Genomic DNA, 14365 nt, shown 5'->3' on the forward strand with positions numbered 1-14365 from the left:
TGGTAGACAGTGCTGGGGAGGAGTCAGTGGTCGTGGTGCATGTTGGCACCAACGACATGGGGAAATGCAGCTGTGAGGTCCTGGAAGCAAAATTTAGGTTGCTAGGTAGGATGCTGAAAGCCAGGACCTCCAAGGTGGCTTTCTCTGAAATGCTACCAGTTCCACGTGCAGGACCAGCCAGACAGGCACAGCTTTGTTGTCTCAATGCGTGGATGAGACGATGGTGTCGGGAGGAGGGGTTTGGGTTTGTTAGGCACTTGGGAACATTTTGGGACAAGCTGGGCCTGTACAAAAGGGACGGGCTCCACTTGAACCAGAATGGAACCAGGGTGCTGGCACTTAAAATTAAAAAGGTGGCAGAGCAGCTTTTAAACTGACTGAGAGGGAAAACCCGACAGGAGCTGAGGAAGGTCCGGTTCAGAATAAACATCCCCCCTGGGATAAAGACCAAAGAAATGATGAAATTTTAAAAGGGGTAGGCCTAGAAGTAGGCATTGTGAGAGCAGGGGCACAGGATATCAATTCAGAAAGGCAAAATTACCACAGGCCAAACCAAAAATGCCAACAACACTTGAAGAGAGACACTGCTTACAAGTGCCTGTACGCTAATGCTAGAAGCCTGCGAACCAAGATGGGAGAACTGGAGTGCTTGGTCTTAGAGGAGAGCATTGATATAGTGAGCATAACGGAGACCTGGTGGAATGGAGAAAACCAGTGGGATACGGTTATCCCTGGATATAAACTATATCGGAAGGACAGGGAAGGACGTATTGGTGGCGGAGTCGCTCTATACGTGAAAGAAGGCATTGAATCCAGCAAGCTCTAAACCCCAAAAGAGGCAGACTCCTCCACAGAATCGTTGTGGGTGGTGATACCATGCCCCAGGAGGGATTTAATACTGGGAACGATCTATCGTCCCCCTGATCAAAATGCTCAGGGAGACCTGGAGATGAGATACAAAATTGAGGAAGCATCCAAACTAGGAAATGTGGTAGTAATGGGTGACTTCAACTACCCGGACATAGACTGGCCACATATGTGTTCCAGTCATGGCAAAGAAGCAAAGTTTCTAGATATTCTAAATGACTATGCCCTAGACCAGTTGGTCATGGAACCGACCAGAGGGACGGCAACCCTGGACTTAATCATCACTGAGGACTGGGACCTGGTGAGAGATGTAAGTGTTGTCGAACCCATTGGGAGCAATGACCATAGTGCTATTAAATTAAACATACATGTAAATGGCCAATTGCCAAGAAAATCCAACACGGTCACATTTGACTTCAAAAGAGGAAACTTCACAAAAATGATGGGATTGGTAAAAAGAAAGCTGAAAAACAAAGTCCAGAGGGTCACATCACTCGAAAATGCTTGGAAGTTGTTTAAAAACACTATATTAGAAGCTCAACTGGAGTGCATACCGCAGATCAGAAGAGGTACCGCCAGGGCCAAGAAGATGCCAGCATGGTTAACGAGCAAAGTCAAGGAAGCTCTTAGAGGCAAAAAGTCTTCCTTCAAAAAATGGAAGTCTTGTCCAAATGAAGAAAATAAAAAAGAACACAAACTCTGGCAAAAGAAATGCAAGAAGACAATAAGGGATGCTAAAAAAGAATTTGAGGAGCACATTGCTAAGAACATAAAAACCAACAACAAAAAATTCTATAAATACATTCAAAGCAGGAGACCATCTAGGGAGACGATTGGACCCTTGGATGATAAGGGAGTCAAAGGTGTACTAAAGAACGATAAGGAGATTGCAGAGAAGCTAAATGAATTCTTTGCATCTGTCTTCACAGTGGAAGATATAGGGCAGATCCCTGAACCTGAACTAACATTTGCAGGAAGGGATTCTGAGGAACTGAGACAAATAGTGGTAACAAGAGAGGAAGTTCTAAGCTTAATGGACAATATAAAAACTGACAAATCACCGGGCCCGGATGGCATCCACCCGAGAGTTCTCAAAGAACTCAAATGTGAAATTGCTGATCTGCTAACTAAAATATGTAACGTGTCCCTCGGGTCTTCCTCCGTGCCTGAGGACTGGAAAGTGGCAAATGTAACGCCAATCTTCAAAAAGGGATCCAGAGGGGATCCCGGAAATTACAGGCCAGTTAGCTTAACTTCTGTCCCTGGAAAACTGGTAGAAAGTATTATTAAAGCTAGATTAACTAAGCACATAGAAGAACAAGCCTTGCTGAAGCAGAGCCAGCATGGCTTCTGCAAGGGAAAGTCCTGTCTCAGTAACCTATTAGAATTCTTTGAGAGTGTCAACAAGCATATAGATAGAGGTGATCCAGTGGACATAGTGTACTTAGACTTTCAAAAAGCGTTTGACAAGGTACCTCACCAAAGACTTCTGAGGAAGCTTAGCAGTCATGGAATAAGAGGAGAGGTCCTCTTGTGGATAAGAAATTGGTTAAGAAGCAGAAAGCAGAGAGTAGGAATAAACGGACAGTTCTCCCAATGGAGGGCTGTAGAAAGTGGAGTCCCTCAAGGATCGGTACTGGGACCTGTACTTTTCAACTTGTTCATTAATGACCTAGAATTAGGAGTGAGCAGTGAAGTGGCCAAGTTTGCTGATGACACTAAATTGTTCAGGGTTGTTAAAACAAAAAGGGATTGCGAAGAGCTCCAAAAAGACCTCTCCAAACTGAGTGAATGGGCAGAAAAATGGCAAATGCAATTCAATATAAACAAGTGTAGAATTATGCATATTGGAGCAAAAAATCTTAATTTCACATATACGCTCATGGGGTCTGAACTGGCGGTGACCGACCAGGAGAGAGACCTCGGGGTTGTAGTGGACAGCAGGATGAAAATGTCGACCCAGTGTGCGGCAGCTGTGAAAAAGGCAAATTCCATGCTAGCGATAATTAGGAAAGGTATTGAAAATAAAACAGCCGATATCATAATGCCATTGTATAAATCTATGGTGCGGCCGCATTTGGAATACTGTGTACAGTTCTGGTCGCCTCATCTCAAAAAGGATATTATAGAGTTGGAAAAGGTTCAGAAGAGGGCAACCAGAATGATCAAGGGGATGGAGCGACTCCCTTACGAGGAAAGGTTGTTTGGCTGGTGACCAATTGGCATTACTGTCTCTAGTAGTTTTCCATGAAGCCTGCAAGTGTGAAGACGTAACTGTGGTTAAGGGGGAGTTATGTCTATGATCTGTCTGGGAACGGACTGCCAGGGTCGTTGCTATGGTAGCCATCTGATAACGACTGGGAAAGTTCTAACAGAGACTATGTGTTGTGCTCTTCTGAATTATGCCTCTGAGCTGAGAGGCTGTCTTTTGTGGTTTATCTATGGAGAGAGATGTACCAGAAGGGGGGTGACTGAAGAATCTCTACATGTATTTACTCTTAAGCCTGTTGGCCCTAATGTCTTAATAAAGACTCTTAACATGCTCTGAGGATGTTTCTTGCTCAACTTAACTCCAACGTAATGTATGCTGTTTCACACAACAACGCACACAAGCCAACAGTGGTTCACATCACTTGAAAATGCTTGGAAGTTGTTTAAAAACACTATATTAGAAGCTCAACTGGAGTGCATACCGCAGATCAGAAAAGGTACCGCCAGGGCCAAGAAGATGCCAGCATGGTTAACGAGCAAAGTCAAGGAAGCTCTTAGAGGCAAAAAGTCTTCCTTCAGAAAATGGAAGTCTTGTCTGAATGAAGAAAATAAAAAAGAACACAAACTCTGGCAAAAGAAATGCAAGAAGACAATAAGGGATGCTAAAAAAGAATTTGAGGAGCACATTGCTAAGAACATAAAAACCAACAACAAAAAAATCTATAAATACATTCAAAGCAGGAGACCATCTAGGGAGACGATTGGACCCTTGGATGATAAGGGAGTCAAAGGAGTACTAAAGAACGATAAGGAGATTGCAGAGAAGCTAAATGAATTCTTTGCATCTGTCTTCACAGTGGAAGATATAGGGCACATCTCTGAACCTGAACTAACATTTGCAGGAAGGGATTCTGAGGAACTGAGACAAATAGTGGAGAGAGGAAGTTCTAGGCTTAATAGACAATATAAAAACTGACAAATCACCAGGCCCGGATGGCATCCACCCGAGAGTTCTCAAAGAACTCAAATGTGAAATTGCTGATCTGCTAACTAAAATATGTAACGTGTCCCTCGGGTCTTCCTCCGTGCCTGAGGACTGGAAAGTGGCAAATGTAACGCCAATCTTCAAAAAGGGATCCAGAGGGGATCCCGGAAATTACAGGCCAGTTAGCTTAACTTCTGTCCCTGGAAAACTGGTAGAAAGTATTATTAAAGCTAGATTAACTAAGCACATAGAAGAACAAGCCTTGCTGAAGCAGAGCCAGCATGGCTTCTGCAAGGGAAAGTCCTGTCTCAGTAACCTATTAGAATTCTTTGAGAGTGTCAACAAGCATATAGATAGAGGTGATCCAGTGGACATAGTGTACTTAGACTTTCAAAAAGCGTTTGACAAGGTACCTCACCAAAGACTTCTGAGGAAGCTTAGCAGTCATGGAATAAGAGGAGAGGTCCTCTTGTGGATAAGAAATTGGTTAAGAAGCAGAAAGCAGAGAGTAGGAATAAACGGACAGTTCTCCCAATGGAGGGCTGTAGAAAGTGGAGTCCCTCAAGGATCGGTACTGGGACCTGTACTTTTCAACTTGTTCATTAATGACCTAGAATTAGGAGTGAGCAGTGAAGTGGCCAAGTTTGCTGATGACACTAAATTGTTCAGGGTTGTTAAAACAAAAAGGGATTGCAAAGAGCTCCAAAAAGACCTCTCCAAACTGAGTGAATGGGCAGAAAAATGGCAAATGCAATTCAATATAAACAAGTGTAGAATTATGCATATTGGAGCAAAAAATCTTAATTTCACATATACGCTCATGGGGTCTGAACTGGCGGTGACCGACCAGGAGAGAGACCTCGGGGTTGTAGTGGACAGCAGGATGAAAATGTCGACCCAGTGTGCGGCAGCTGTGAAAAAGGCAAATTCCATGCTAGCGATAATTAGGAAAGGTATTGAAAATAAAACAGCCGATATCATAATGCCATTGTATAAATCTATGGTGCGGCCGCATTTGGAATACTGTGTACAGTTCTGGTCGCCTCATCTCAAAAAGGATATTATAGAGTTGGAAAAGGTTCAGAAGAGGGCAACCAGAATGATCAAGGGGATGGAGCGACTCCCTTACGAGGAAAGGTTGTTTGGCTGGTGACCAATTGGCATTACTGTCTCTAGTAGTTTTCCATGAAGCCTGCAAGTGTGAAGACGTAACTGTGGTTAAGGGGGAGTTATGTCTATGATCTGTCTGGGAACGGACTGCCAGGGTCGTTGCTATGGTAGCCATCTGATAACGACTGGGAAAGTTCTAACAGAGACTATGTGTTGTGCTCTTCTGAATTATGCCTCTGAGCTGAGAGGCTGTCTTTTGTGGTTTATCTATGGAGAGAGATGTACCAGAAGGGGGGTGACTGAAGAATCTCTACATGTATTTACTCTTAAGCCTGTTGGCCCTAATGTCTTAATAAAGACTCTTAACATGCTCTGAGGATGTTTCTTGCTCAACTTAACTCCAACGTAATGTATGCTGTTTCACACAACAACGCACACAAGCCAACAGTGGTTCACATCACTTGAAAATGCTTGGAAGTTGTTTAAAAACACTATATTAGAAGCTCAACTGGAGTGCATACCGCAGATCAGAAAAGGTACCGCCAGGGCCAAGAAGATGCCAGCATGGTTAACGAGCAAAGTCAAGGAAGCTCTTAGAGGCAAAAAGTCTTCCTTCAGAAAATGGAAGTCTTGTCTGAATGAAGAAAATAAAAAAGAACACAAACTCTGGCAAAAGAAATGCAAGAAGACAATAAGGGATGCTAAAAAAGAATTTGAGGAGCACATTGCTAAGAACATAAAAACCAACAACAAAAAATTCTATAAATACATTCAAAGCAGGAGACCATCTAGGGAGACGATTGGACCCTTGGATGATAAGGGAGTCAAAGGAGTACTAAAGAACGATAAGGAGATTGCAGAGAAGCTAAATGAATTCTTTGCATCTGTCTTCACAGTGGAAGATATAGGGCACATCTCTGAACCTGAACTAACATTTGCAGGAAGGGATTCTGAGGAACTGAGACAAATAGTGGAGAGAGGAAGTTCTAGGCTTAATAGACAATATAAAAACTGACAAATCACCAGGCCCGGATGGCATCCACCCGAGAGTTCTCAAAGAACTCAAATGTGAAATTGCTGATCTGCTAACTAAAATATGTAACTTGTCCCTCAGGTCCTCCTCCGTGCCTGAGGACTGGCAAGTGGCAAATGTAACGCCAATCTTCAAAAAGGGATCCAGAGGGGATCCCAGAAATTACAGGCCAGTTAGCTTAACTTCTGTCCCTGGAAAACTGGTAGAAAGTATTATTAAAGCTAGATTAACTAAGCACATAGAAGAACAAGCCTTGCTGAAGCAGAGCCAGCATGGCTTCTGCACGGGAAAGTCCTGTCTCAGTAACTTATTAGAATTCTTTGAGAGTGTCAACAGGCATATAGATAGAGGTGATCTAGTGGACATAGTGTACTTAGATTTTCAAAAAGCGTTTGACAAGGTACCTCACCAAAGACTTCTGAGGAAGCTTAGACATGGAATAAGAGGAGAGGTCCTCTTGTGGATAAGAAATTGGTTAAGAAGCAGAAAGCAGAGAGTAGGAATAAACGGACAGTTCTCCCAATGGAGGGCTGTAGAAAGTGGAGTCCCTCAAGGATCGGTATTGGGACCTGTACTTTTCAACTTGTTCATTAATGACCTAGAATTAGGAGTGAGCAGTGAAGTGGCCAAATTTGCTGATGACACTAAATTGTTCAGGGTTGTTAAAACAAAAAGGGATTGCAAAGAGCTCCACAAAGACCTCTCCAAACTGAGTGAATGGGCAGAAAAATGACAAATGCAATTCAATATAAACAAGTGTAAAATTATGCATATTGGAGCAAAAAATCTTAATTTCACATATAAGCTCATGGGGTCTGAATAAATAAATAAATAAATAAAACAGCCGATATCATAATGCCGTTGTATAAATCTATGGTGCGGCCGCATTTGGAATACTGTGTACAGTTCTGGTCGACTCATCTCAAAAAGGATATTACAGAGTTGGAAAAGGTTCATAAGAGGGCAACCAGAATGATCAAGGGGATGGAGCGACTGCCTTACGAGGAAAGGTTGCAGCATTTGAGGCTTTTTAGTTTAGAGAAAAGGCGGGTCAGCGGAGACATGATAGAAGTGTATAAAATTATGCATGGCATTGAGAAAGTGGATAGAGAAAAGTTCTTCTCCCTCTCTCATAATACTAGAACTCGTGGACATTCAAAGAAGCTGAATGTTGGAAGATTCAGGACAGACAAAAGGAAGTACTTCTTTACTCAGCGCATAGTTAAACTATGGAATTTGCTCCCACAAGATGCAGTAATGGCCACCAGCTTGGACGGCTTTAAAAGAAGATTAGACAAATTCATGGAGGACAGGGCTATCAATGGCTACTAGCCATGATGGCTGTGCTGTGCCACCCTAGTCAGAGGCAGCATGCTTCTGAAAACCAGTTGCCGGAAGCCTCAGGAGGGGAGAGTGTTCTTGCACTCGGGTCCTGCTTGCGGGCTTCCCCCAAGGCACCTGGTTGGCCACTGTGAGAACAGGATGCTGGACTAGATGGGCCACTGGCCTGATCCAGCAGGCTTTTCTTATGTTCTTATATTTAAATAATGCTCAAGATTCTACAACAAAGGCTCTTACCATATATGGAACAAGAAATGCCAGATATCCAAGCTGGATTCATAAAGGGAAGAGGTACCAGAGGTCATATTGCAAACATACGTGGGATAATGGAACGGACCAAGGAATTTCAGAAGAAAAATACCCTGTGTTTTATAGATTACAGCAAAGCCTTTGATTGTGTAGATCATGAAAAACTATGGAATGCTTAAAAAGAAATGGGGGTGTCATGGCATCTGATTGTTCTGATGCGCAACCTATACTCAAGATGAAGGTGGTGTGAAAATTGGATGGAGAATCAATAATTTTAAGATATGCAGACGATACCATACTACTAGCGGAAACCAGTAATGATTTGAAACGAATGCTGATGAAAGTTAAAGAGGAAAGCACAAAAGCAGGACTGCCGCTAAATGTCAAGAAGACTAAAGGAATGACAACACAAGATTTTTCTAACTTCAAAGTTGATAATGAGGACATTGAACTTGTCAAGGATTATCAATACCTTGGTGCAGTCATTAACTAAAATGGAGACAATAGTAAAGAAATCAGAAGGCAGTTAGGACTGGGGAGGGCAGCTGTGAGAGAACTAGAAAAGATCCCCAAATGCAAAGGTGTATCAATGAACACTAATATCAGGATCATTCAGACCATGTTATTCCCGATCTCTGTGTATGGATGTGAAAGTTGGACAGTGAAAAAAGCAGATAAGAGAAACATCAACTCATTTGAAATGTGGTGTTGGAGGAGAGTTTTGTGGATACCATGGACTGCGAAAAAGACAAATAATTGGGTGTTAGAACAAATTAAACCAGAACTATCACTTAAAAGCTAAAATGATGAAAGTGAGTTTATCATAGTTTGGACACATAATGAGAAGACCTGATTCACTAGAAAAGACCATAATGCTGGGAAAAACAGAAGGAAGCAGAAAAAGAGGAAGACCAAACACGAGATGGATTGATTCCATAAAGGAAGCCACAGACCTGAACTTACAAGATCTGAACAGGGTGGTTTATAACAGATGCTATTGGAGGTCACTGATTCATAGGGTCACCATATGTTGTAGTCAGGTTGAAGGCACATAACACACACAATGCTGAATTTGCCTGTTGGCAGCACTGTTGCTTTTCCATTGAGTATATAGTTCAAGTTTGTGTGTTTTCATCGTGTGCATGTGTATATGTGTATATACACATCCATACATTTCATTGCTTTGCTTTTTTAGATCAATGCTAGACTGTCAGTCCTATATAGATGACTTTCTGCTGGAACCTAGTATGTGTTAAATTTATATGGCAAGAAAGTCTTGACAAGAGCATGAGCTTGAGATCTTTTTTATTACACTGATAAGTTACACCTTAATTAAGGGATTCTGAGTATGCATTCTTTTTTAAGAGCATCTGTGCCTTGCTGAATCAGATCAAGCTCTACCTAGTCTAGATTCTTTGTAAGAATCTGAGTAGGCACTAGGTGGTCCACTAGAAATTGGTCAGTAGACCGTTATTTATCTTCTGCCTACCCTTGTTAAGAACATAAGAAGAGCCTGCTGGATCAGGCCAGTGGCCCATCTAGTCCAGCATCCTGTTCTCACAGTGGCCAACCAGGTGCCTGGGGGAAGCCCGCAAGCAGGACCCAAGTGCAAGAACACTCTCCCCTCCTGAGGCTTCCGGCAACTGGTTTTCAGAAGCATGCTGCCTCTGACTAGGGTGGCAGAGCACAGGCATCACAGCTAGTAGCCATTGATAGCCCTGTCCTCCATGAATTTGTCTAATCTTCTTTTAAACCCATCCAAGCTGGTGGCCATTGCTGCATCTTGTGGGAGCAAATTCCATAGTTTAACTATGCGCTGAGTAAAGAAGTACTTCCTTTTGTCTGTCCTGAATCTTCCAACATTCAGCTTCTTTGAATGTCCACGAGTTCTAGTATTATGAGAGAGGGAGAAGAACTTTTCTCTATCCACTTTCTCAATGCCATTGAGACTATACTGTAGTCTTCTGTAATATATTGCTGTCCTTTCTATTCTTTAAAAAACAACCAATGTTCTTCTTTCCCAACTTGGCTTCAGTTGCATATTGGTTACTGATTTATCCTACGTTCTCTGTAAAGAAAGCAGCTAGAAAACTCATTTTGAGCCATTGGAGTGGAGGGATCATAATTTGGGTACCAGCTCTTGTAATCTTCCATCTGTGGTCTACTTCTCTGTTCTTATATAACCATCCTGTATGAACTGGGACACATCACTTGTAGCTTGATCTATGCATGTTTATTCTGAAGTACCCTACTGATTTTTTTTCTAGTGGGATTTCCAAGTAAGATCAGGTTACGTCCTAGTCTCTCTATACTCTTCTATCTGTAGATTGGAAATAGTCTTGAAGAGTGATTATAAGGCTGGCCTGAGAATTTGCATGCTTTGGGGGTACTGCAGAATAGTGCAGGTAAGAATTTCATTACCTTTTAAATGATAAATAACTTAATTATTAATCTTCCCCCATAGGGAGTACAGAGAGAGGAACGAGAGAAATACAAACAGCTGCTGGAGCAAGAAAAAGAAAAGTGTCCTAAAAATCACTCCACTCCCACAATAGCAAAGCACTTGGAGTACGTACCTAAGAGTAACGTTCTGATAAAGACATGGAATGAAATAATTAACTTTTTCTTTTGAGTGGGCTCTTGTATTTTCTTGTGAAAGGTAAACTGTGTTTAGCAGGACAAACAAGATAAATTAAGAAGCTTGGTGGTCTTCTGAATTTTAAATGTCATCTTAGTTCACTTGTGCAACAATAATGTCTTTAATGTCAAGGAACTAATAAGGTTAGCATCAGTGCATAATGTTTCTAGCTTAGTGGTCATACAGAGCTACATACTAGGACGAAAATGTCGTTTGGAGTCTGATCACTGTCAGGTGTAGCAGGCAGCACTTGCCTCAGTCTTTTCCCAGCTGGGGCAATAGTATTTTTTTCAAAAAAATAGATGGTATGTTGTCTTCCCTTGAAACCCTTATGAGTTTATATAACTATTGATGGGATTTTGTTTTCACTATCAAAGGTGCGTGTGCTCAGTATTCATTACTAGGTGCACAGTGTCTGTTAAATACCACATTTTGGTGTGTAGCTGAAATTTGGGGATTGTTTTCCTTAACTGAAAATTAAATTTATCCATGTATCTTTTTTTGAATATGCTGAACCAAGTGTCCAAATTGATGTCCATGAATCACCAAAAACTCGTCACTGTGTGGAAATCGATGTCCCTTCATTTGAGACACCAAGAAATGGTAGGTAATAGTACTAGTTCACATTTGAACGAATGAGCATGGCAGTGAGATAAGTAGTGATCTCTGTGGACTGTTTCACAACATTGGAAAGTTGAGGGACCAGTGCGTGCAACTCCACAGTGAACACCATAACATGTGTAGGGGAGATGCATGACTATAGGCATGTGCTTACTGTGTGTCTAAAGAAACTTGCCCAAATTTGTCAACATAGCTTCAGATGCGTGTCTTTTTTAAAAAAAATGATGGTCACCATGGAGATGTGCTGTGGAGAATTGGGACCTTCAGTGTTACTTTTGGTAACATGAAGTGATTCTGAAAGGAAGAGGCTATATTTAAACTATAATTTTTAAATGTATTATAGTTCACTGCCTTTCTTGCTTAATTACATGGCAAAAATAATTGTAAGCTAAGTGAGTAATAAATTATTCACATTTGGCCTTGTAACAGTCATCAGCATTTGCTTACAAGTTCATCTTGATGTTTCATCCTTGGTAAGGAAGGTACTGAAAACCTGGTTGCTTGCTTAACAGCAACGACAACAAAGGATTCTGGTCAAATGAAAATGTTAAAGGAAGTAGTAGTTTATAGGTACCTGAACATGATGTATCAGTTGTGGGGGTGTTAAAGCATTATTGTCTTTTTATAGATTTTGACTTATTATTGTATCCTGATGCACATCCATATTATCCAAAATGAAGATTTTGGATTTGTGTTAGTTAAAGCTGTGTCACTTGTATTTATTATCTTGCAACAGCAACAGTGGTTATTTGAATGTTTGAATGTTTTATTAAAGTGAGAATTTAGTGGTATGGTGGGCGTAAGGAGAGTGTGATTTTTGAGTGGTTTGTGTATGTGGGGGTTGTGTGTTCAGATTAGTTTTGTGTGGTATGAAAGTATGTGAAATTTATATAATTAAGATGATTGGCTAATCAAAAATAAAAATTAAACAGCTGCAAAGGCTGTCAGCATAAAGTAATTTAGTGATCTTATGTATTTTTTAATTTAGATTTTCACAAAATTATACTGTAATTATGTTCCATTTTGAAGTTGGAACTTGATGTATTTTACTTGTATATTTGTTTTTGTTAGTTGCTTTACTCAATGTACATTGTTTAGAGATATATTTATTATGCTACAGTAGGGCCCCACTCACACGGCAGGTTACATTCCAGGCCCCCGCCGAAAAGTAAAAGCTGCCAGAAAGTGGGGCCCTACTGTATTCCAGCTGTCGAGCTACAGCTGACAGTGATCAGCTGTAGTGCGGGGAGCTCCAGCCTCCATGCTCAAGCTGACAGCGATCAGCTGTAGCTCGCGATCAGCTGTAGCACGGGGAGCTCACGCACTACAGCTGATCGCCGTCAGCTGGAGCACAGCAGCTGGAGCTCCCCGCACTACAGCTAATCGCCCCACTGGTGCCACCATATTAGTGGAACGCGAAAAAGCAGGGTGCTGAAAAGCGGGGCCCTGCTGTACATAAAATGTGTAGTAGTAGTAAACATGTAAATTACTGCCTTCAAGTTGATTCCAATTTATGGCGATCCTATGAATAGGGTTTTCATGAGGCTGAGAGGCAGTGACTGGCCCAAGGTCACCTAGTGAGCTTCATGGCTATGTGGGGATTTGAACCCTGGTCTTCCACATTGTAGTCCAACACCTTAACCACTAGTAGTAGTGCTTTAGTTGGATGTTTAGTTGGATGTGGAATTTTGTATTGCATTTTTTAAATTGTTTCCTTCTGTTGGGATATGTCAGGGTTGGGGAACCTTTTTCAGTCTGAGGGCTGCATTCCTTTTCTGGGCAGCCTTCTGAGGTCCACATGACAGTGGTGGGTAGGACTAGAGGCAAAAGTGGATGGAGCAATGAATATAAAATATGCCCCTGTACAGTAGGCTGATTTTTACACCTACTTAGGGAACAATCCTATTGCTATTTATACCGGGCTGAGGGGAGCTAGGATATAGCGGATCTTGGGCTGAATTGGCTGGGTCCTAGCTCAGCCAGGCTATGCTGTCTTAGGTTCCTCATCCCGGCTTAGCTGCAGCTTGGCCAGCAAAACCCTAGCCCTCCTGGGTCAGCCAAGGTCAACGTAAATTAAGCCAGCGAAAGTCCTGAAAAAGGGGCATTCCAGGTATGTGGCAGGGGCAGGACTGAGGGGAGGGGGACTTAAGCCACATCTGTTCAGCTTGGTCACATGACCTCCGGTCCCAGTGCAAGATAAGCTGAGGAAAAAGGGTGGTCCAAATACAAACACACAGTAGTTCTGCTTTTTGCTGACCTTATTTTCTTTCCATTGGTCTCTGCTGGCTTAGCTGCCATTCTCTTTTTCCAAGGGCTCCTGAATGGAGTTAGGATCTGGTGTACCTTAAGTCAACATAACTTCAGATGGCTTAAGTTATGCTGCTTCCTTGATGTGCCACCCTGGGCTCCTGCTGGGAGGAAGAGCAAGATATTAATATTAATGATGATGATGATGATGATGTAGGATTGCTCTGCCCCACACCCTCTGTGTTCACCATCCAGACATGCAAGAGGCATTATCAGAGTCCAATGACATATTCCAGGAGAAAAAAGCACTCATGGTGTGAAGTAAGGCCAGTAAGGGGTGTGGCCTGGGGAGATTTCTGAGGGTCACATTTGGCCCTTGGGCCTGAGGTTCCCCATCCCTGGGATTTGTAAACTGTGAAGGAATTGGGCTTTGCTGTCCTGGACAATTAATATGGACTATGGCTTTTTATGGGGTGTTGTGTATAATGTGAGAATACGTGTTTATACTTGTCTGTTTGTTTAGGTAGTTAGAGAGTTAACTAGCTCAAACGACCTGGTCTGGCTGATCACATGACTTGGCCTGGGGGTACAACTATCAAGGCAGGGTAGCCACCATTGCAGATGTGCAGAAAGTCATATCCCAGTCTGGACCATTCATGACTTCCTGTTACCTACTGGGATGGGGTATATGATTGACAAGGAGAGTTTTTATTAAGGAATTCTGGAGTTTTTTAGAACAAGGTGTGTTCTCATGGTGATAAGGTGCCTGGCAGAGAGAGCCAGAAGTTTGGTGAGCCTGGAAGGAAGGCTTCAAGGAGCTAAAACTGCTACTCGAGAGTAAGATTCTCCTGAGAGGCGATTTAAGCTAGGGCAAGGGGGTTGCATTTTTCCAGTTTTATTTTGGTTTTACTCCAAAGTGGAACATACTGTGATTTTTCTGTACTGCATACCTTTCTAAAAGAGTCTCATTTTTCTTACTTTATTTAGTAAACTCTTAAATTGTTTGTAAACCTGGTGTTGTCTCTCTCTATTTTCACCGCTCATGCCTGAAGCCGCCTCAAGA

At 42.1% G+C, this 14365-nt stretch overlaps 1 protein-coding gene across 1 annotated transcript in view; it reads left to right on the forward strand.

Annotated features, from left to right (window-relative positions):
• The window catches only part of SENP2 (SUMO specific peptidase 2), a 46619-nt gene that overhangs the window by 18538 nt on the left and 13716 nt on the right, over positions 1 to 14365 (forward strand). The window contains exons 7-8 of the mRNA XM_061636532.1: positions 10261 to 10364; positions 10955 to 11037. Coding sequence (XP_061492516.1) covers positions 10261 to 10364; positions 10955 to 11037 — 187 coding nt within the window. The remainder of the gene's footprint in view (positions 1 to 10260; positions 10365 to 10954; positions 11038 to 14365) is intronic.

The sequence above is a fragment of the Rhineura floridana genome, chromosome 7 (assembly GCF_030035675.1).
Source record: "Rhineura floridana isolate rRhiFlo1 chromosome 7, rRhiFlo1.hap2, whole genome shotgun sequence".
Classification (NCBI taxonomy): Eukaryota; Metazoa; Chordata; class Lepidosauria; order Squamata; family Rhineuridae; genus Rhineura; species Rhineura floridana.